This window comes from Cervus canadensis, chromosome 10, assembly GCF_019320065.1.
Source record: "Cervus canadensis isolate Bull #8, Minnesota chromosome 10, ASM1932006v1, whole genome shotgun sequence".
Lineage (NCBI taxonomy): Eukaryota > Metazoa > Chordata > Mammalia > Artiodactyla > Cervidae > Cervus > Cervus canadensis.
The window spans coordinates 38,596,201-38,616,449 of NC_057395.1; the positions used below are offsets into that span (position 1 = coordinate 38,596,201).

General features: G+C 42.6%; 1 protein-coding gene across 8 annotated transcripts in view; it reads left to right on the forward strand.

Annotated features, from left to right (window-relative positions):
* Positions 1-18,658, forward strand: part of MKX (mohawk homeobox) — a 69,705-nt gene extending 51,047 nt beyond the window's left edge. For 7 of the 8 annotated variants that reach the window (XM_043479559.1, XM_043479558.1, XM_043479560.1 and 4 more), the window contains exons 6-7: positions 16,456-16,489; positions 16,594-18,658. In XM_043479559.1, coding sequence (XP_043335494.1) covers positions 16,456-16,489; positions 16,594-16,780 — 221 coding nt within the window. In that variant the 3' untranslated portion in view covers positions 16,781-18,658. The remainder of the gene's footprint in view (positions 1-16,455; positions 16,490-16,593) is intronic. The other variant, XM_043479565.1, reaches the window with a different exon arrangement.
* Positions 18,659-20,249: the final 1,591 nt, after the last annotated feature.

Sequence of the window (20,249 nt, forward strand, 5' to 3'; positions counted from 1 at the left end):
TACACAGTAGTTTGCACTTTTCCTTCCCCAACCCCAGGTTGCCCCTCTCCCCTCCCTGTCCCCACTGCTAACCATGAGTTCGTTTTCTGTGAGCCTGCTTCTGTCTTGCTGTACACATTTGCTTGTTTTATTTTTTAGATTCCATATATAAGTGATATCAGGCTTCACTGATAGCTCAGTTGGTAAAGAATCTGCCTGTAATGCAGGAGACCCCGGTTCAATTCCTGGGTTGGGAAGATCTGCTGGAGAAGGGATGGGCTACCCACTCTAGTATTCTTGGGCTTCTCTTGTGGCTCAGCTGGTAAAGAATCCACCTGCAATGCGGGAGCCCTAGGTTCGATCCCTGGGTTGGGAAGATCTCCTGAGAAGGGAATGGCTAGCCACTCCAGTGTTCTGGCATTGAGAATTCCATGGACTGTATAGGCCATGGAGTTGCAAAGAGTCAGACACGACTGAGCGACTTTCACTTCACTTCTTAAGTGATACCATTCAGTATTTGTCTTTCTCTATAAGGCAATTTTTATAAACCTCCTAAAGTAGACTGAAAATCAGCTAGATAATATATCCAGTTATGTAGAGTATGAAACATAAGAGAAATGCCCTATGGACGGACTCCTGTTTCCCTCTTGTGCTGAGAGCTGTGTAATTAAATGCTGCCCCAGAGCCCAAGGACCAGTGGCTCACTTCTTCCTGCGTGTCTATAATGTCCCCTGTTCAGCTCCCATTGTGGGTGGCCTGGGAAGGGTGGGTTCTCTTCTTGTGTTCAGTAGATGCCTTCAGCTTCCCTGGCTTGGGACCCACATGCAAACCGTATGTGTAGCAGAGCGTGGCTCACTCCTGCTGGCTTTAACTGGGGCGTGTCTAGCAGGACAGACTGCTAACATAGTGGAGGATGAAGAGAGCAGGGCTATGGCACGTTTGTAGTTTCAGGAGTCTTCACAGCTCTGCTGTTTCTGCAAGTGTTCTGCCCTCAGATCCAAGACTGGTCCCTTCTGTTTCCCTGTCTAGAAGTGTGGAAAAGTGACTAGAAGCACCACAAGGGAGGGGAGAGGCCACATGTCTGCAGGAACTTGGGGATCTTGCAAGGAATTACAATTTTCCTGCTGTTAGTACCTAAAGAAGGAGCAAATTTTTGTCCTTTCATGATGACAATATATAGTTTGTTTACTCTTGACTATGAGAGCCAAGCTGTTTATTTAGTCCTTTGATTCAAAGCAATGACTTCTGTCTTCTTCACTCTGCTCACTCATCACCTATTTCTGGCTGTCTAGAGAGAATTTAATACTTAGGTCACTTCTGGGTATGTATGATATATCTCATCACCAAATGCTGAAGTGTGACTAAGTGGATCTGATTGGTCCTGGAAAGGTAACTTTTGTTTCTCTTCTCTTTTTTTGCACAGCTTTCTGCCTTTCCCTCTCTCTCTTTTATTTTAAAATTAGTTTACACAACTGATTGTTGAAACATATTTATCTCTAAAGTCATCAAAAAGTATGTGAAAGGGTAGAAAATACAGTAGCAGAGGATTGTTTCTAGTCCAGAGATAATATTGGATTCATTGTCCTTTTCTCTAAGTCAGTTACGTTTAATGATTAAAACAAATGTTTTCTCTTTTATTTTTGAGGTGTTTTATTTACCTATAACACAGGACTTCCCTGGTAGCTCAGCTGGTAGAGAATCTGCGGGCAATGCAGGAGACACCAGTTCAATTCCTGGGTTGGGAAGATCTGCTGGAGAAGGGATAGGCTACCCACTCTAGTATTCTTGAGCTTCCCTAGGGGCTCAGCTGGTAAGGAAACCCCTGCAATGAGGGAGTCCTCGGTTCAGTCCCTGGGTTGGGAAGACCCCCTGGAGAAGGGAACTCATTTATAGAACTTTGTGAACAGCAAATTTAAATGCTGTTAAATGTTAAAATTAAATCATGTGAACATGCCAGTGTTCTGTGTTTAAATTTCCATGAAATGGCTGTGCAGAAACTTTTCTGTATGTTAAGCTCACTCTTCTTTCTGATGGTCATCAAGCACTTGGATTTTTTCTTTTCAATCTAAGATCCTAAGAGTGTTCTCTCTTTACAATTTCTTTGCTTCATGTTTAACTACTGCATTTTTACTATCTTGTGAGAGAAACACCGCCCTGGAGACTGAACTTCTTCAGGCTGTGGTGTGGAGCCTGTATGTCTAATTTGGGTCAGCATTGGCAGGCGGTGGTCCCAGCACAGGAAGAACCCATGTGCTTCTGCAGAAAGAAGGAACCCAGCTCGTTCTCCAGCAGAAACTGGCCGAGGGCTGTTTTCAGTTTTCAGCCTACCCCTGGACCTCTGGGGGGCTTCGAGGTGACAACCATTAGTACTTAGATCCTTTTCAGCCCTTTGAGTCAGATTCTCTGCCATTTCTGCTCTTGTTCAGAAGCAAAGCCATCAGCAGGCTGAGACAGGAGCCTCTCCGACCTCCTTCACGGCTCAGCTCAGCATCCTGACCACTGAGCTCTATTTTAGTGATTTTGGTCCTGGGGGTGACCACATTCTTTGCATGGTGGTTCTGTTCCCCTTGTCCCCGGTCCTCTTTAGAGATCATATAGCTCCAGTTACCTCTTGGGACTGCTGTAAAAATAACAGATTAAAAATAACCAAAAACTGTTTGTAAACCTCATCACCGTGTGTGATAAAACCAAGGTCTGTTCTTTTTGAAGCAGGCCTGAACAAAATATTCTACTAAGGGCAACAGAAACTAAGTTTACTTTACTTTATAAAGGCTTTTTATCCTACCCTAGAAAGAAAAAAAAATCTGCATTACATTGAATAATTACTTTTTGATGACCCCCATCTGGATTACTATTTGTCACTCTATTTTCCCAAAGGAAAATTTAGAAAAATATAAGACTCTCGAAAATAAAAGGCCCTACCATCACAGCAATATAGAAGTGGGTCTACATGTTTATTTTCAAAATAGAAAACACAGATCTTGTAACAGTCTGTCATTACCATAGCTGTTCCTGTTAGAAGAAGAAGGATGATTTGATTATTTTGAAGAATTGTGCCATGTTTTACAGTGGAAATCGTGGGTTCCTTTATTCTTCAGTTGTATTTGTAATGACTCCCCCTAAGCTATACATTGCTCCATAGCAAAAACTGTAACACCTGGGGAAGATAATGCAAGTCAAGTTTTATATGTTGTTTAGTCACTAAGTTGTGTCCAACTCCTTTGTGACCCCACCTGTCCATGGGATTTCCCAGGGAAGAATACCAGAGTGGGTTGCCATTTCCTTCTCCAGGGGATCTTCCTGACCCAGGAATTGAACCTGCATCTCCTACCTTGGCAAGTGGATTCTTCTTTACTGCTGAGCCACCAAGGAAGCCCAAAGTTTTATTACTCCTCCTATTAATAAAAAGGCAGGGTTTTTTTTCTTTTTTCTTTTTTAGTGGTATTAAGCAAAAATAGACAAAAGCATTTTGAACCTGGAGTCACCCATTTCTGAACGACATTTTCCTAATAAAAGTGTTACATCTGCTACCGATACAAAGATAGAGTCGGGGACTTGGAGCAAAGATAGAGTCGGGGACTTGGAGCATTAATTGCAGCCTTGACTGTCCCTACTGAGGCCTAGGGCGCTTGGCAACACCACGGAGCCTGGAGTGGACCCCTTGGTTGGTGAAGGTCGGCTGACAGCATCAGCATCACTTCACTTGGGGAATGTAGCGTCATAGCCCTTCCTATAGGTCAGGTTCTGTTTCAAGAGCTGGGCCCTGAACACCATGTTGAATCCTCACTGCAAGCCCGGGAGGGACAGTTACTGTTTCCCCATTTTTAGGTGAGGCCTTCAGATGCAGTTCACATAAGTGGCTCGCGCAAGTCCTGTTCCTAGTAAGCCCACACCTATTTTCCTGTGATCTTAAGACACATCCTCCGACTTAGAGAAATCACTGTACAAAATGGTGGGCTTGACCTATAAAATGTTTTTGATTTCTCCCCAAACCGATCAACTTGTTAGAGGTAAGCAACTTAGCCCCTTCTTTTTTAAAGAAAATTTTCGTATCCTACCTTTGGGTGAAAGCAGTGGAATAGGACCTATGTACGCCGTTGTGTGCGCGCTCAGTCGTGTCCAACTCTTTGTGACCCCATGGACTGTAACCCCCCAGGGTCCTCTGTCCATGGGATTCTCCAGGCAAGAATACTGGAGTGGGTTGCCTTTTCTTCCTCTAGGAGATCTTCCTGATCCCAGGAACCAACCCATATCTCTTGCATCTCCTGCATTGGCAGGCGAATTCTTTACCACTGTGCCCCCTAAGAAGCCCCTATGCCATTTAACAAATAGATTCCTGGTGATCGTGTGATGTCTTGGTCAGAGCGGGTTATCAGAAAACTTCTAGACTAGGGGAATGCTTGGACCTACAGCCACACCCACGGCCGGCAAAGTCCTCTACCTCATCTTTATGCCTCCTGCCTTCCACACCATCAACAAAATCCTTCCCAATTTTCACTTGAAAGTCCTTCCCCACCCTAGTTTAGACTTTAAATGACTGTTCCTGGAATTAAAAGCAGAAAATCACAGAACCTTTAAGTGTAGAAATGTGTGAACATAGAACCCTGACATGCCAAGTATAGTTTTAACATTTCAAGTATATTAGCAACATCCAAATGTACTTGAAATGTAGGAGAAGGACTGTAGTACAGTTCATCTATGTCTGAAATATGCTTCTTTTCTATTAATAAATACAACAGATGAACTGTGAGTAGAGAAACTGTCATTTGCTCCTCTTCTGAAAGAGCCAAGAAGTTGGCAAACATCCTCTCTCTTATTGTGTCATTTCTGGTGTTAATGCATTCAGACAGGTTTTACAGCAAGATCGCCTAGTCTGAAGTGTCATTTCTGGAGATGGTATTAAGGAATTTGAAAAGCATGGCCATAATGTGAGCCAAGTCAAGGATACACTACGCTTCATCTATCAAAGCAGAAGTACTTTTTGATGATTTTTCAGAGATACTGACGAGCTTAAAAATACATATATGGAGCCAGATTTTCCAGCCAGTTTCTAGATTATAACAAATACACATTTTTCCATTTAAAAGCCCTTTTTTTTCCGCTAAAGGAAATTGTATTAGTACTTTCTAATCTAACACTATTCAGCTATATATTTACTAACCATCAACCTTTTAGAACTATGGTGTGGCAGCCACACCCATGGCTGTTTTGCATTGTTGCAAAACTTGGTGAATGAATGTCATCACCTTGGGATAAAACTAAAATTTAGCCAGGAATCAAAGTAAGTCTACCCTGTTTTTAGAACTAGTAGCCCAACTTGCATGTAAAAGAGAGCACTTTTATAAACAATTAATGCTCCTTGTAACACACAGGCACACACAGAAGTTATTCATGTGTAATTAGGAAGTCATTTTCTGAGATTTTGGCTGAAAACTTCACTTTCATGGATGAAACATTTGGGTGACATCTCCAGTATTCCCCTTGAGAAAATGAAGTAACAAAATCCATTAGACACTTAAAGTCAGTGGATATTCTTTAATGTGGCTCCAGTGTTCTGTGTCTTGGCGTGTTACCGTACTTTGGCACAAAATAGCATCGGAAAAGCCATTTTGTCTTTGAAGATGATAGATTCTGCACACTTAATCCATTAATCTAGGCTGATGGGCTTTGCCCAGAGTTAAAATATGTCATCTTACATAATGATTTTCATATCAAATCTCTGAACAATACTAATTTTTCTGGTGACTACATTCAACCTCTCCGAGAGGTTAATTTTTACAAGGATTTATGTATCAATAGTTCTTGGTATATATGCTTAAGCTCTCTTGTAAGTAGTTTTAGAAAATATGAAGTCGCACGGTCCTCATAACAACCCCGAATCTAATGTGGTTAGCCCCACTTTCTAGGTGAGAAAGAGCACAGAGTGGTCAAGCCGATGGCAGACTGTCACACAGGGCATCAGGGGTGGAGCAGAGATTCAACTCCAGCCTCTGGCTCTAGGGTCTGGGCTCCACCCACTGCCCCACACTGCCTCTGTACTTCACACCAGACCACCCTCAGAGTTAGTAAGGAGGTGCTAAGAATAGAAATGAGAATACTTAACATTTCCAGAACCCCTTTCTGGTTACTTACCAACAGTTTCCTCCCCAGAGACTACATTCTGATCTTCAAAGTGAAATTTCAGACTGAAGGTTTTCAACTTTGGGAAGGTGGAGCCTTTGAGATCACAGAGGTGCCATCTTGGTAATGGGACCACGCAGAGTAGTTTAGGATTGAGGACATTTAATATCTTTAGTGGGAAAGATGGAAAGTGGAGTTGAGACATTCTAATGGGGTGGTACTGTGCATATTTGAAAAGTTACTTTCAAGTTGCAAATCCCACTTCCTATGCCTTTAGTCCTCTAGTCCAGACTGATGAGGTCAAAATAACTGTGTGTTTTACCAGAACAAAGGTTCAGCTCGTAATTAACAAGGAGGCCCTCTGCATAGTCAAAAAAGGAAGGCTCTGTAGCCCCCTAACTGATAAGGAGCCCACAACATTTACAGGTTTATCCACATGCACATGTGCTCCCCGGAACAAGGAAGGTGTTCTGCTCTTGTTCATGCAACTCTAACCTATCCTGAAAGCTTCCCCCTCTTCACTATTGGTCTAGACTAGAGGGGTGTGGTTTCTAATGTTTTAGTTTCTAGGAGGAGATAGAGAGCAGGCTGGATTGACAGAAAGGCAGCTGAAGGTGGGGACCCTGTGGATGCAGGCCATCTGGGCACCGTTAGCTGTAGCGCGGGGCCAGCCCACATGAGAGGTAACAGGAAGGAGAAGAATCCTCAGCCAGATGGTGGAAGTCATGGCTGGAGGAAACACTGGCTTAATTTTTGGAAAAGATTTTTCTCTAAACTCAAATAATTTTGGAAGCCACTCATTCTTTAATGCCCCAGGATAAATAATGTAGCTAGTATATTGCAAAAGGGAAAAAAAAATACCACTTCCATCCATGAAGCTGAGGTGGGTTTCATTTTATAATTTTCACTATTCCAAAAGGCTTCCCTTGTGGCTCAGCTGGTAAAGAATCTGCCTGCAATGTGGGAGACCTGGGTTCGATCCCTGGGTTGGGAAGATCCCTTGGAGAAGGGAAAAGCTACCCACTCCAGTATTCTGACCTGGAGAATTCCATGGACTGTATAGTCCATGAGGTCGCAAAGAGTCAGACACGACTGAGCGACTTTCACTTCACTATTCCAAAAAGCTTCATAATCCTTCCATGAGCAATAGCCTTGATAGTCACAGAGTCTTCATGGCAGTCTTCTCCTGTAATGCTGAACTTTTAAAGTGCAATTCACTTTTGGTCTGTGGTGCTGGAAAAAAAGCAGCTGAATCATCAACAGATAAATGTTACAGGTTGTTGGATAGGTTTTTTTCCCTTCCTTTTTGGGCAGGATCACTCAGGATGATTTATCTTTACTCATTCAAAAGCTCTCACTACGCCTAAAGAGAGGATAACCACAAACATTTCCTCTGAAAGTGATGCAGTAACAGCTGTCTGGCAGTTACTTAGCAGTTATTCCCTCCTGGTGATGCAAGGGGGATCATAGAACAGAGGCCCCTGGGGCCAAAGGCTGGTCTAGTCCCTGGCCTGTGGAGGTGAAGGATGGGGCAAGTGAGCAAAGCTGCTTCTGTATTTACAGCCACTCCCCATGGCTTGGCATTACCTGAGCTCTGCCTCCAGTTAGATCAGGGGTGGCATTAGAGTCTCATAGGAACACAAACCCTACTGTGAACTACACATGCGAGGGAGCTAGGTTGTTGTTGCTATTCAGTCGCTTAGTCGTGTCCGATTCTTTGCGACCCCATGGACTGCAGCACACCAGGTTTCCCTGTCCTTCACTATCTCCTGGCGTTTGCTCAAACTAATATCCATTGAGTTGGTGATGCTATCCAACCATCTCATCCTCTGTGGCCCTCTTTTCTTTCTGTCCTCAGTCTTCGCTAGTATCAGGGTCTTTACGAAATCAGGTGGCCAAAGTATTAGAGCTTCAGCATCAGTCCTTCCAGTTGAATAGTCAGCATTGATTTCTTTTAGGATTAACTGGTTTGATCTCCTTGCTGTCCAAGGGACTCTCAAGAGTCTTCTCCAACATTGCAGTTCAAAAGCATCAGTTCTTTGGTGCTCAGCCTTCTTGATGGTCCAACTCTCACATTCATACATAACTACTGAAAAATCATAGCTTTGACTAGACAGACCTTTGTCGGCAAAGTGATTGCATGCTCCTTATGAGAATCATCCTGAAACCATCCCTGTCACACACCAGTCTGTGGAAAAAATTTGTTAACCATGAAACCATTCCCTGAAGCCAAAAAGGTTGGGGACCACTGTTGCTGGGGAGTGTCACTCTAATTTAAAGTGCAAGGATGGGGCTTCCTGGTAGCTCAATGGTAAAGAATCTTCCTGCCAATGCAGGAAACATGACAGGAGATCCCACATGCTTTGGGGCAACTGAACCCCTTTGCCACTCCTGAGGCCACATGTCCTAGAACCCATGTTTCGCGACTAGAGAAGCCACCGCAGTGAGAAGCGTGAGCACTTCTGCTGGAGAGTAGTCCCCACTTATTGCAACTGGAGAAAAGCCTATGCAGCAATGAAGACCCAGCCCAGCAAATAAATAAAATTATTAAAGTGCAAGGATAAGCTCAACAGAGATTTAGGTTTCCTATTCTGTGATTTGGACCAATTTTTTTTTTAATATTACAGATTAAATAATAAGGAAGGGGATAAGCCTTTTTGAGGTCTTCCCTGTAGCTCAAATGGTAAAGAGTTTGCCTGCAATTCAGGAGATCCGGGTTTGAACCCTGGGTCAGGAAGATCCTCTGGAGAAGGAAATGTCAACCCACTCCAGTAGTCTTGCTTAGAGAATCCCATGGACAGAGGAGACTGGTGGGCTACAGTCCATGGGGTCGCAACGAGTCGGACATGACTGAACAACTAACGCTACACCAAGTCTTTTTTTTTTGGTGAGGGGTATCTCTATGGTTTAAAATACTAGCAAAATGTACAGAAAAGATGTTGAATAGGTTTTTAATAGGCTTTCTATGTAAACAATGCTTTTGACCTTGCCATAGTCTTTGAAGGTGGCTTTATCAACCAAGATTGCTTAAATGATGAAATGCTGCTGCTGCTGCTGCTGCTAAGTCGCTTCAGTTGTGTCTGACTCTGTGCGACCCCATAGATGGCAGCCCACCAGGCTCCTCTGTCCACAGGATTCTCCAGGCAAGAATACTGGAGTGGGTTACCATTTCCTTCTCCAATGAAATGCTAGTCATTGTTATAGTAACAGTAGCCCCTTCTTATAACATTCAAGATTCTCACTATCCAAGTTTAAACTGAGTGGAGCTAGATTTTGAATTTTTTAAAGCTGTTTCTTTTTCACAGGTTCAAATATAAAAAACAAATATTGCCACATCAGGGTAGGCCAGGTGATAGATTATTATCTTATTTGTTAGCAAAAGGGTAAGGAAAAGGTAGAAGTTAGTGAAAAAGCAAGTTCTAAAACATGTACAAAATGACTCTTTTAAAAAATGTATATGAACTTATTTTGGGAGGCTATTCATCCAAATATTAATTCGAGTTATCCCTAAACTGCCCTCGATTTTCTCTTTTCCACTTTTTCCTGGATTTTCTGCATCAAACCTACACGACTTTCTTATTAGAGAACAACAACAAATGCTACTTTTATTTTTTTTAATGTTTATTTTTTAAGATTTTTTTTGATGGGCACCATTTTTAAAGTCTTTATTGAACTTGTTACAATATTGCTTCTGTTTTATGTTTTGTTTTTCTTTTTTGGCCGGAGGCATGTGGGATCTTAGCTCACCTACCCAGTATCAGACTCATACCCCCTGCCTTGGAAAGCGAAGTCTTAACCATTGGACCTCCAGGGAAGTCCCCAAATTCTGTTTTTAAAAGTAAATAAATGTAGAGTTACAGTGGAACCAGTCTGCCGGGTGTGTGAACCCAGCCCAGACCTAGTGCCTAGGGAAGTAGAGACAGACAGGACAAGGGGAATGGGGATCGATTATGAGATCCTGCAAATTTGGAGCAATCAGTATTTCGGAATCTTAGTGAGGCTTCATATCTGGCCAATTCCCCAAGAGTCTCATTCTTTATCTCCACTGTGCCAAGTATGTAAATAACTCCAGAGATGGATCCGGGTGGTGTGCCAGGGGCCCTCTGGACTCTGAGGTGAGAAGCACTAGGCCTAGCTATCCACCCCTGCCCTCTCCAGCAGTGGCCCCCAAACCAACCAAGGGTAAGAGGGTACAGATGTCAAGCATCTGGAGCTCTCTCTCCACCTTAATTTAGGAAAACATACAATGGATGGATGACTCAGATCACTTAATTAAAAATACTCAGGTTCTTAGACGTCATTTTATTTACCTTTCCTTGGTGTGAGTAGTCTTTGGGGAAACATTTTAAGACATTCCTAACTTTAGGACTTAACTGATTAAATTTGAAAACCATCTCAGCGCAAAAGCTTTGGCCCTATTTTTGTCTCTTTTTATGACCAGAAATATTACCTCAGGAATATATATTTCAGAGTTAATATTTCTGAACCATGTTTCTTAAACTTGAATGGACACTGCCTACAGGGCTTTGCGCTTGCATGACTCGGAGTTGCAGTAGGGCTGAATTTCCTTTCTAATTGTTTCTCTGCTTAACTTTATAAGGAAACACATGTCCAAACTGAGGGTAGCCCCATTTTAAGTTTCAACATGGTTTGGGTTTTACAGCATCCAAGATTTTCCTAACTACGCAAGTCTTTTTTTTTTCTTTTTCATTCCTTTTCTTTTTTGGTCTTAAAACACGCTCTTTTGGCTGGTTCAGTAAGTTGTTCCTGCCAACCAGTTGCTTTTATGGTAATTGACAGCGTAGCTGATTTTTGGAACCTGAGGATCTAAAAAGGCATTTTAGCTCAGACGTGGGAGAGGCTGAGCCAAGCTACTTGCAGAGTAGGAGATAGGCTGAGCTGAATGTAGGACATGGATAGACTTCGGGCCTGTGCATGGTAATTAGCGGCAGGGAAACGCCTGCTCTGGCTCAGACTGCCCTCTTTTCAGCAGTGTTCAGAGCCCTTCCTTCTCCTGTCAGATCCTTCCTTGAGCTACTGGGTGCCACTCCTGGAAGAGAGCCGGGGAGACCGCCCATCTGCTGCAGTGGCGTTGAGTGGGCAGGGCCGGGGGGATGTTTAGAAACCCACCCTTCCTTAAGTCCTGATGATCGGCTGAAAAGACACAAAGCCATTGAACCAGATAACTGCCGGCCGGTTTATACTTCAAAGGAAAAGAGCATGTGGAAAAAAAAAAATTCACATTTAACACAATTATTTCATAGAATGAGCGGGTCGTGCATTTTTTGAACTCCCCTCAGATGATCTAGGGCATTTCCCCAGATTTTGCCTCAGCACAAGGAATAGGGGGGAAAGAAAAGTCTCCCCAAACTGCCAGATCTTTATAGTCCTTTGCTTTCCTACAAAAGCTCGAATGTTTCAGAGTAAAAGGGCCCCTGTTTGCTGTCTTCCCCTGGCTGCTTCCTCTGGGAACTGCGCCTCGGAGCGGGCGGGAGTGGGGGGTTGGGGGAGTGTCTCTCAGATGCATAATAACCAGTACTAAGAAAAGCACACCCTTCTAACACCAGTGTATGTTCTGTACTAAAACCTGGGCACAGAGACCACCCCCCACCTGCCCCCCAAAGCCGTCATAGTCAACTTTTCCTTCTTGGTTTGAAATCTTCGACACTGAACTTTGTTACACGCTGTTTTAACACTGGGCTGATACAGAAGCAAACTGTTTCTTTTCATTCCATTTTTATGAAGCTTTTTCTTCTGTGGTTGGGAAAGGAACCTGAACCCATACCTAATGCCACTGAGTGCCCATCTGCCCTGGAAATAAAGCACAGGAATCCTCTTTGTTGCAAGGACATTGTGAAAATTCCTGAAACTAATAAAGAACTCCCAAATGGGGATGGGGTCTCTGTGCTTACACTTTGAAGTGTATTTGCATAAGCACCAAACTGTAAAACACCCCAAGAGTAAGCAGAGTTTTATGGTTTCACTGTTGGCCGTGGTCAAGGTGTTTCTTGGTGGAACGGTTCCAGCAAGCAGTCACGAAGTTAGGGAGTGCTTGCCGTGTCTAGCTGGCAAGGGGGCCGAGGAGGTTCTCCGTGGACCTTCACAGGGACGTCTGTGTCTTCCTTGCATATGCCGTCGGCAGCCACCTGCTTCCTTCCTGTCCTCTGCTCTGTAACCACTCTCTGTTGACAGTCCAGGTGGGGAATCTGATTCTGTACATTCGAGAGAGCTCCATCCCTGAGCCAGAAGACAAGTCACATGGTCTTCTCTAGATTAGGTTGTGTTATCTCCCTAACGTTATTTAGGGAATCATGGACCTTACTCTGTGTTTGCCAAGACTTTCCATTGAATAAATATCTCCAAAACCTATTGTTTCTCTTTGGCAACAGAATGGTTGCAATTTGTGGACAAAAGTGAGCAAAGGCTAACCCCCTTCTTTATTCTCTCTCTCTGTAAAATGTCCAATGTTGTTAGCTTTTCTTGTCCTAAACAAAGGCATTGCCTTATTCTCTGTTCTGGTTGTGCCTTGTCTCTGTCCTCCTTGAGCAGATTTGCAGATAATGGCACCAAACAAGGAAAGACTTAACAGACAGCAGAGACTTGCTGTCCACACACAGAGTTGTTCAGTTGCTAAGTCAGGTCCGACTCTTGGCGACCCCATGGACTGCAGCATGCCAGGCTTCCCTGTCCTTCACCATCTCCCAGAGCTTGCTCAAACTCATGTCCATGGAGTTGGTGATGTCATCCAACCATCTCATCATCTGTTGCCCCCTTCTCCTCCTTTTCCAGTGAGTCAGCTCTTCGCATCAGGTGGCCAAAGTTACTAATGCCGAATAAGTAGACACAAAGTGCCTAGAATCCCACAAGGAACATAGGACACAGTCAGTAAGCTAGGATTATCACAGTTCTGTGAATTCAAAGTTGTCATTGTTTTTCTTCTGTTTGCATGAGTAATATTCTAATTCCAAAATTATCAAGCAACAGAGGTGGAGCTAACCATCCAAGCCAGCCTTGCAGGGGCCAGAAGGTCCAGAAGGTGATCAAATGCTCATGGATCCACTTACTTTTCCAAACATGCCTTAAAACAAAAGGAAACCAAAGGGTCTAACATTTATTGTTCCATTTGGGTCCAGACACATGTAGTCTTGGGCTTCCCTAGTGGCTCAGATAGTAAAGAACCACCTGGGTAATATCCCTGGGTTGGGAAGAACCCGTGGAGGAGGGCATGGCAACCCACTCCAGTATTCTTGCTTGGAGAATCCCATGGACAGAGGAGCTCAGCGGGCTACAGTCCATGGGGTCACAAAGTCAGACAGGACTTAGGGATTCAGCACAGCACAGCCGCACACACAGTCTCGTTTATTTATTTATTAGTTTCATTTATTTTAACGACCTTGTCATTTATTCGCTAAGTGCTTTTGTTTCGTTTGATGTCTTCCATTTTCCTTTTTTTGGTGTGGGGGTAAGGTGGGCCTTGAGGAAGAGGTTGTGCAAAGAGCTCACGGTGACCATTATTGTCTCAGGTCTTCACTGCACAGCCTGACTCAGGATGTGTGAACACATTTCATTGACTCTTTTCTGAAGGCATCAAAGTTTAGCCACTATGTTGATGTGGCCACGTTGCTATTTTCTCTTCCCTCTCATCCCTGGAAGTGCTGCCATGGCTGGGCTAAATCATGATCATGTTCATACTTTTCCTCCCAGGTCTCTCCTGGTTCCACGACTCTCTGGGAGCCCAGGGCTGGACATTAGGGTGCATGGCCTAAATAGCCTTGAGCATTGCAGAGAAAAAAATGGCCTTCAGAAATACTGGGTTAGGAGAGAAGAAGAAAAGGAGAGGACTGGGAGTAGGAAAAAGCTTTCCAGAAACCATGGAGCTCAGAGACCACTGTGAGCAAATGTTTCTTGTGCTTCTCGCGTGCAGCGCCTCCTGCAGCTTCTTGGTGGTAGTGGTGGTTGTTGATGGCAGTGACTTTACTGTATTTTGGGGTCTCTAAAGCTAGTGGATGTGATGGAATTCCAGTTGAGCTATTTCAAATCCGGAAAGATGATGCTGTGAAAGTGTTGCACTCAATATGCCAGCAAATTTGGAAAACTCAGCAGTGGTCACAGGACTGGAAAAGGTCAGTTTTCATTCCAATCCCAAAGAAAGGCAATGCCAAAGAATGCTCAAACTACCACACAATTGCACACATCTCACACGCTAGTAAAGTAATGCTCAAAATTCTCCAAACCAGGCTTCAGCAATTCATGAACCGTGAATTTCCAGATGTTCAAGCTGGTTTTAGAAAAGGCAGAGGAACAAGAGATCAAATTGCCAACATCTGCTGGATCATCGAAAAAGCAAGAGAGTTCCAGAAAAACATCTATTTCTGCTTTATTGACTATGCCAAAGCCTTTGACCGTGTGGATCACAATAAACTATGGAAAATTCTGAAAGAGATGGGCATACCAGACCACCTGACCTGCCTCTTAAGAAACCTGTATGCAGGTCAGGAAGCAACAGTGAGAACTTGACATGCAACAAGAGACTGGTTCCAAATAGGAAAAGGAGTACGTCAAGGCTGTATATTGTCACCCTGCCTATTTAACTTATATGCAGAGTACATCATGAGAAATGCTGGGCTGGAAGAAGCACAAGCTGGAATCAAGATTGCCAGGAGAAATATCAATAACCTCAGATATGCAGCTGACACCACCCTTATGTCAGAAAGTAAAGAGGAACTAAAAAGCCTCTTGATGAAAGTGAAAAAGGAGAGTGAAAAAGTTGGCTTAAAGCTCAACATTCAGAAAACTAAGATCATGGCATCTGGTCTCATCACTTCATGGGAAAGAGATGGGGAAACAGACTTTATTTTGGGGGGCTCCAAAATCACTGCAGTTGGTGATTGCAGCCATGAAATTAAAAGACACTTACCCCTTGGAAGGAAAGTTACGACCAACCTAGATAGCATATTAAAAAGCAGAGACATTACTTTGCCAACAAATGTCCGTCTAGTCAAGTCTATGGTTTTTCCAGTGGTCATGTATGGATGTGAGAGTTGGACTGTGAAGAAAGCTGAGTGCCAAAGAATGGATGCTTTTGAACTGTGGTGTTGGAGAAGATTCTTGAGAGTCCCTTGGACTGCAAGGAGATCCAACCAGTCCATCCTGAAGGAGATCAGTCCTGGGTGTTCATTGGAAGGACTGATGCTGAAGCTGAAACTCCAATACTTTGGCCACCTCATGCGAAGAGTTGACTCATTGGAAAAGACCCTGATGCTGGGAGGGATTGAGGGCAGGAGGAGAAGGGGACGACAGAGGATGAGATGGCTGGATGGCATCACTGACTCGATGGGCATGAGTTTGAGTAAACTCTGGGAGTTGGTGATGGGCAGGGAGGCCTGGTGTGCTGCGTTTCATGGGGTCGCAAAGAGTCGGACACGACTAAACGACTGAACTGAATTGAACTGAAGGCTGATGGGGAGTTCCAACCCCATTCTTTGTTCTTCCCCCGCCCTTCTTTACCCTCTGGAATCTTTCCCTCCAGCATGTCTGTTTTTATGTTCCCAATATCTTGTTCTTTTGGCCAAAGGAGTTCCCCTAGAGAGGCTTAATCCAGACCAGGAACCCATTTCATCCTCCTTTGTAATAATGTGGTTTTGATAGACATGCATGTTCTGAGTGAAGGAGCCAGTCTAAACCAAAGGTGAAAATGCATGAGCAGAGGCAACACCCTAACCTTCATTCCCTGCAGTGGAGGATGCAGGGCTCATGTGGACCTTACACACCAGAGCTGCTTGTTCTAATGCACCAGGAATTCCAGGTTGTTGTCAGCATGGGGTCATTTGTTCATCTGCTGACTTGCCAGAGGGGACTGTTTGCCAGTCTTTTTCCTGAGATGAGGTTTGATTTCCAGGCAACCATAGACTATTGAGCTACAGGCACCCCGAAGATCATCCAGGAACCCCTATTTTATAGTTCAGGCTCTCCTGGTGGCTCAGTGGTAAAGAATCCTCCTGTCAGTGCAGGAGAAGGGAGTTTGATGCCTGGTCCGGGAAGATCCCACATGCTGTGGAGCAACTAAGTCTATGTGCCACAACTATTGAGCCTGCACTCTAGAATCCGGGAACTACAACTCCCGAGCCTATGCACTACAGCTACTGAAGCCTGAGTGTGTTAGAGCCTGTGCTCTGCAACCAAAGAGGCCACCCCATAAGAAGCCTGTGCACTGCAACTACAGAAAAAGCCCAAGCAGCCACAAAGCTCTAACACAGCCAAAAATAAGTAAATACTGGTGGTGTTTTTTTTTTTTTTTTTTTGGAAAAAAGAAAGCCAAAAAAAAAAAAGTAATCCAATTTTTGCTTTTCTTTACAGACACTCTGGAAAATGGATCTAGTAAGGGTGACAGGTGAGTGGTATGTTTTTATTTGCCATCTGTGCTTTCAGTGATGATCTTTTCTACGTACGCCGCTGTGAGTTTGATCATTTTCTTTCTGTTCTGCTTAAATCCAGTGCAGCTACTAGAAAGGGACCGAGCAAGGATGACACGTACTGGAAGGAGATCAATGCAGCCATGGCCTTAACCAATCTCGCGCAGGGAAAGGACAAGCCGCAGGGAACCACCAGCTGCATCATCCAGAAGTCATCCCACATTGCGGAAGTGAAGACAGTCAAAGTGCCCCTGGTTCCGCAGTTTTAAGAGTTTGTCACTTTTCAGATGGATGGCTGTTCTTCCCATCAGTGTTTTTTTTTTTCATAAACCCTGATCCTTAAAGCTGGAGCAGGAGTGACAATGACTCCCTCTCAAACCTCTTCTTATTTTTAATTATCCTAAATGTATCATTTAGTTGCTTCTATAAAAGACATATAAATTATAAAACTCCACTTTAATCGAAAATATTAACTTATTTTATGTTACTCCAAGTATGCGTAAAATGTCTGTGTTGCCGTTACAGTAAGTGCCTTGCTTCTTGAAAATAAGTTACAACGTGGGCACAGCAGAGCAGCAGTGCCTCAAAATAATAGCACCACAATGCTTACTAAACTGTGAGCTTCCTTCTGGATGGACCTGCCTCCGGTGCCAGGACTGAAACCAAAACTGCTGAACACCTTGAAATGTGTTCACTAGTTCACATGTTAAAGCTTGGAAATCTCTTCAGCCCAAATGAAATGTTCCTTAAAAAAAAAAAAAATCTGCAATATTTAAAATTGTTCGATGTGCTTTGCAGAGTGACAGTGAGAATTTTATGCATGTATCCTGCCTGGATATCTGGTGGGTTACAAACTTCCGAAAGGAAAGGCTTGGGAATGACATAATGTATACGTTCACGGAAAATGGCAGTGTATGCGATCAGAAAAATAAGTCTTTAAGCACTGCTGGAAAACACCATGATGCTCTTTAGAATTGATTTGGATTTTTTTCTCAAGTTTTGCCGAAGTTTTCAAAAACTTCATTATCTAAGTAACTCAAAATTTTCCTGTGTAAAACTCAATTTATAATTTAGTTTTAAAACATAATCCCATTTGCATTAGAGTTCAGTGTTTTTTGTGGTGGAAACTGTTTTTCATATGGAATAACTCTTTTTCATATGGAAAAAACCTCTTATTTGGTTCATTTCAAATCACAATTGCTGATGGGCAACTTACACTGCATTGAGAACAAGGCAATAAAAGAAATGGATCTCTGTGCTTTTACATATACACACAACATTGATTTTTAAATTTAAAACATATGGAAAACAAACATTGAACAGTCTCTGAATTTTGCCAAGTAGGACAGTAAGATGAAATCATGCATTAAAGTACATTTTGTTTCTAAATTAGGGTATCATTGAGTGAGAATAATCAATATCAAGAAAGAAGATCTTTTTCAGTCAAACGTTAGTATTCTCATCAGCTTGGGGAGGCTTGAAGTTTGAATAAACAGAAGAGACGCCAAATATAACAGAGTATTTGTGCTCAGAGAAGTAAAAGGGCTTTGACTCTTTTATGGTGGGATGTTTTTTCTGGGTATGTAATCTATTTTATAATTTTTTTAAAAAAAACTGGAAAGCGTTTTTGTCAGTGTGAATGACAGCCAACAGTGCAGCCGCTTGGTGACATTTTTCTTTATTTTGCAAAATGCATTTAAAACCAAAGGCTGCTCTAGTTGATATATGGACAGTATCAGTCTTGATATAAATTGTAGGACACTTTTTCATGTAACATAACATTTGGGGGTTGGGTTTATTTAGTGTAATGAAAATAATTTGATATAAAAATATTTTGTATATATATATATTTTTACTTTGTTTTCTAAGTTGCTGTTTGCAGTAAGAGTAAGTGCAAAGCAAGATATGTAAGTTATGACTGTATGATCAGATGAAGTATGAGTTCTTTTGGTTTATAAGATCCTTAAATAGTTATTGATCCATGATAAAAACTTTGGAATCTTTATAGAACAATTTTGCCAAAATGTAATCATGTCAGTGAAAACTAAGGACAAGTACTTCACTCTTTTTCATACTATTATAAGTTATTCTGGTATTAAATATTTTAATAAAATTGTTTTTGTTTTTACATATTTCAGTTAGATAAATGGATGCTGGTTGCTCTTTTATTTAAATTAGCCATAATTGATTTTTACCACCTTTTCAAAAAGAATCAGCAAATTTGTTCTATGTTATAAACTATGGATGACAAGTCAATAAGGACAGCTCTTCACATGATTTTTTGTTTTTAAACACCAAAGCTTGGAGTCTGGTCTATAAATACATCAAGACAGTTTTATAATTAGCACATCCTAGGCAGTATCTCCAGTTGCAATTACTTTTACTTTTTTTTTTTCTTTTGCTGCTTTAATATTTTCTGGAAATGAAAGTCCTCCCCCCAGTCCTTAAAAACAAAAAAAACAAAAAAACAAAAACTTCAACAATGCTGAGTCAGCAGCTGAGACCCTAACTCATAATTTATGTTGTAGAGAAATAGAATTACCTCTATTCTTTGTTTTGCCATATGTAATCATTTTAATAAAATTAATAACTGCCAGGAGTTCTTGACAGATTTAAAATAAAAGTTAATTTCTAGACCTCACAATGATCATAAGAATGTTGTTTTCCTTTGAGAGCTGACCAGGTGGAGACAGAAGCAGAACAGAAGGGTCCATTATGTGCCAGAATTCTCCTAAGGTTGGTCAGGGATGTGACGTGGGAGCTTCACATTTGGATCAGGGTTGAATTTCATCACCTGAGACCACCTGAGATCACCACCAACCCACCTTTTAAGACCTGAGGAAAAGAATGTATGATGCTCACTGTTAAAATACAGAACTTTAAAATGAACGTTTTCATTAAATACCTTCCTCCAGTAGCCAATACAATATGCATTATTACTGCGAGCTGTGAGTTAGAGAGAACCTTGGCTTTGAGGCTACACGGATCTGTGCCTGTATCCCAGCTCTGCCACTCACTACTGACAGGTCCAGACCCAGTCGCTCTCTGCTTCAGTTTCTTCATCTGCAAAGTGGAGAGTGATGAGTTATACCCTGTAGAGTGTGCCGCAAGGTTTAAAGGTAATACATGATATACCAAGTGCCTGCCACAGTGGGTGCCTGTGTGCTGAGTCGCTTCAGTCGTGTCTGACTCTTGGCGACCTGACAGGTCTCCAGCCCACCAGGCTCCTCTGTCCATGGGATTCTCTAGGCAAGAATACTGGAGTGGGTTGCCATGCCCTCCTCCACGGGATCTTCCCAACCCAGAGATTGAACCCAGGTCTCATGCCTCCTTCACTGGCAGGCGAGTTCTTCACAACCACCACCACCTGGGAAGCCACCTACCACATTGTTTGGCAGTTAATAGGTGCTCAATAAGTGGAAGGTATTATCACATAATTTTAATTCCTCTCTGTAGAACTTATGTGCAAGGAAATAGAAATATAAATGGAATGCGAGATGTGGATAGTTTAATAAAGAACCTTGGGAAAGGAAAGCTCTCTGACATGGAAGATTGCAAGAAATAAAGTAGGTATCAAAATTAGGCCTTCAAGAAAGATCATTTTATTATCGTCACTTTGAACTTCCTAGAGAAAAGCTTAAAGTAGAACCAAGGTAGGAAGAACAGATGTGCCCATAGGAAACGCAGCATGTGCTATGGCTTCCTTCATTCCGTCAACTAGAATTGCTTTCCCCTCTG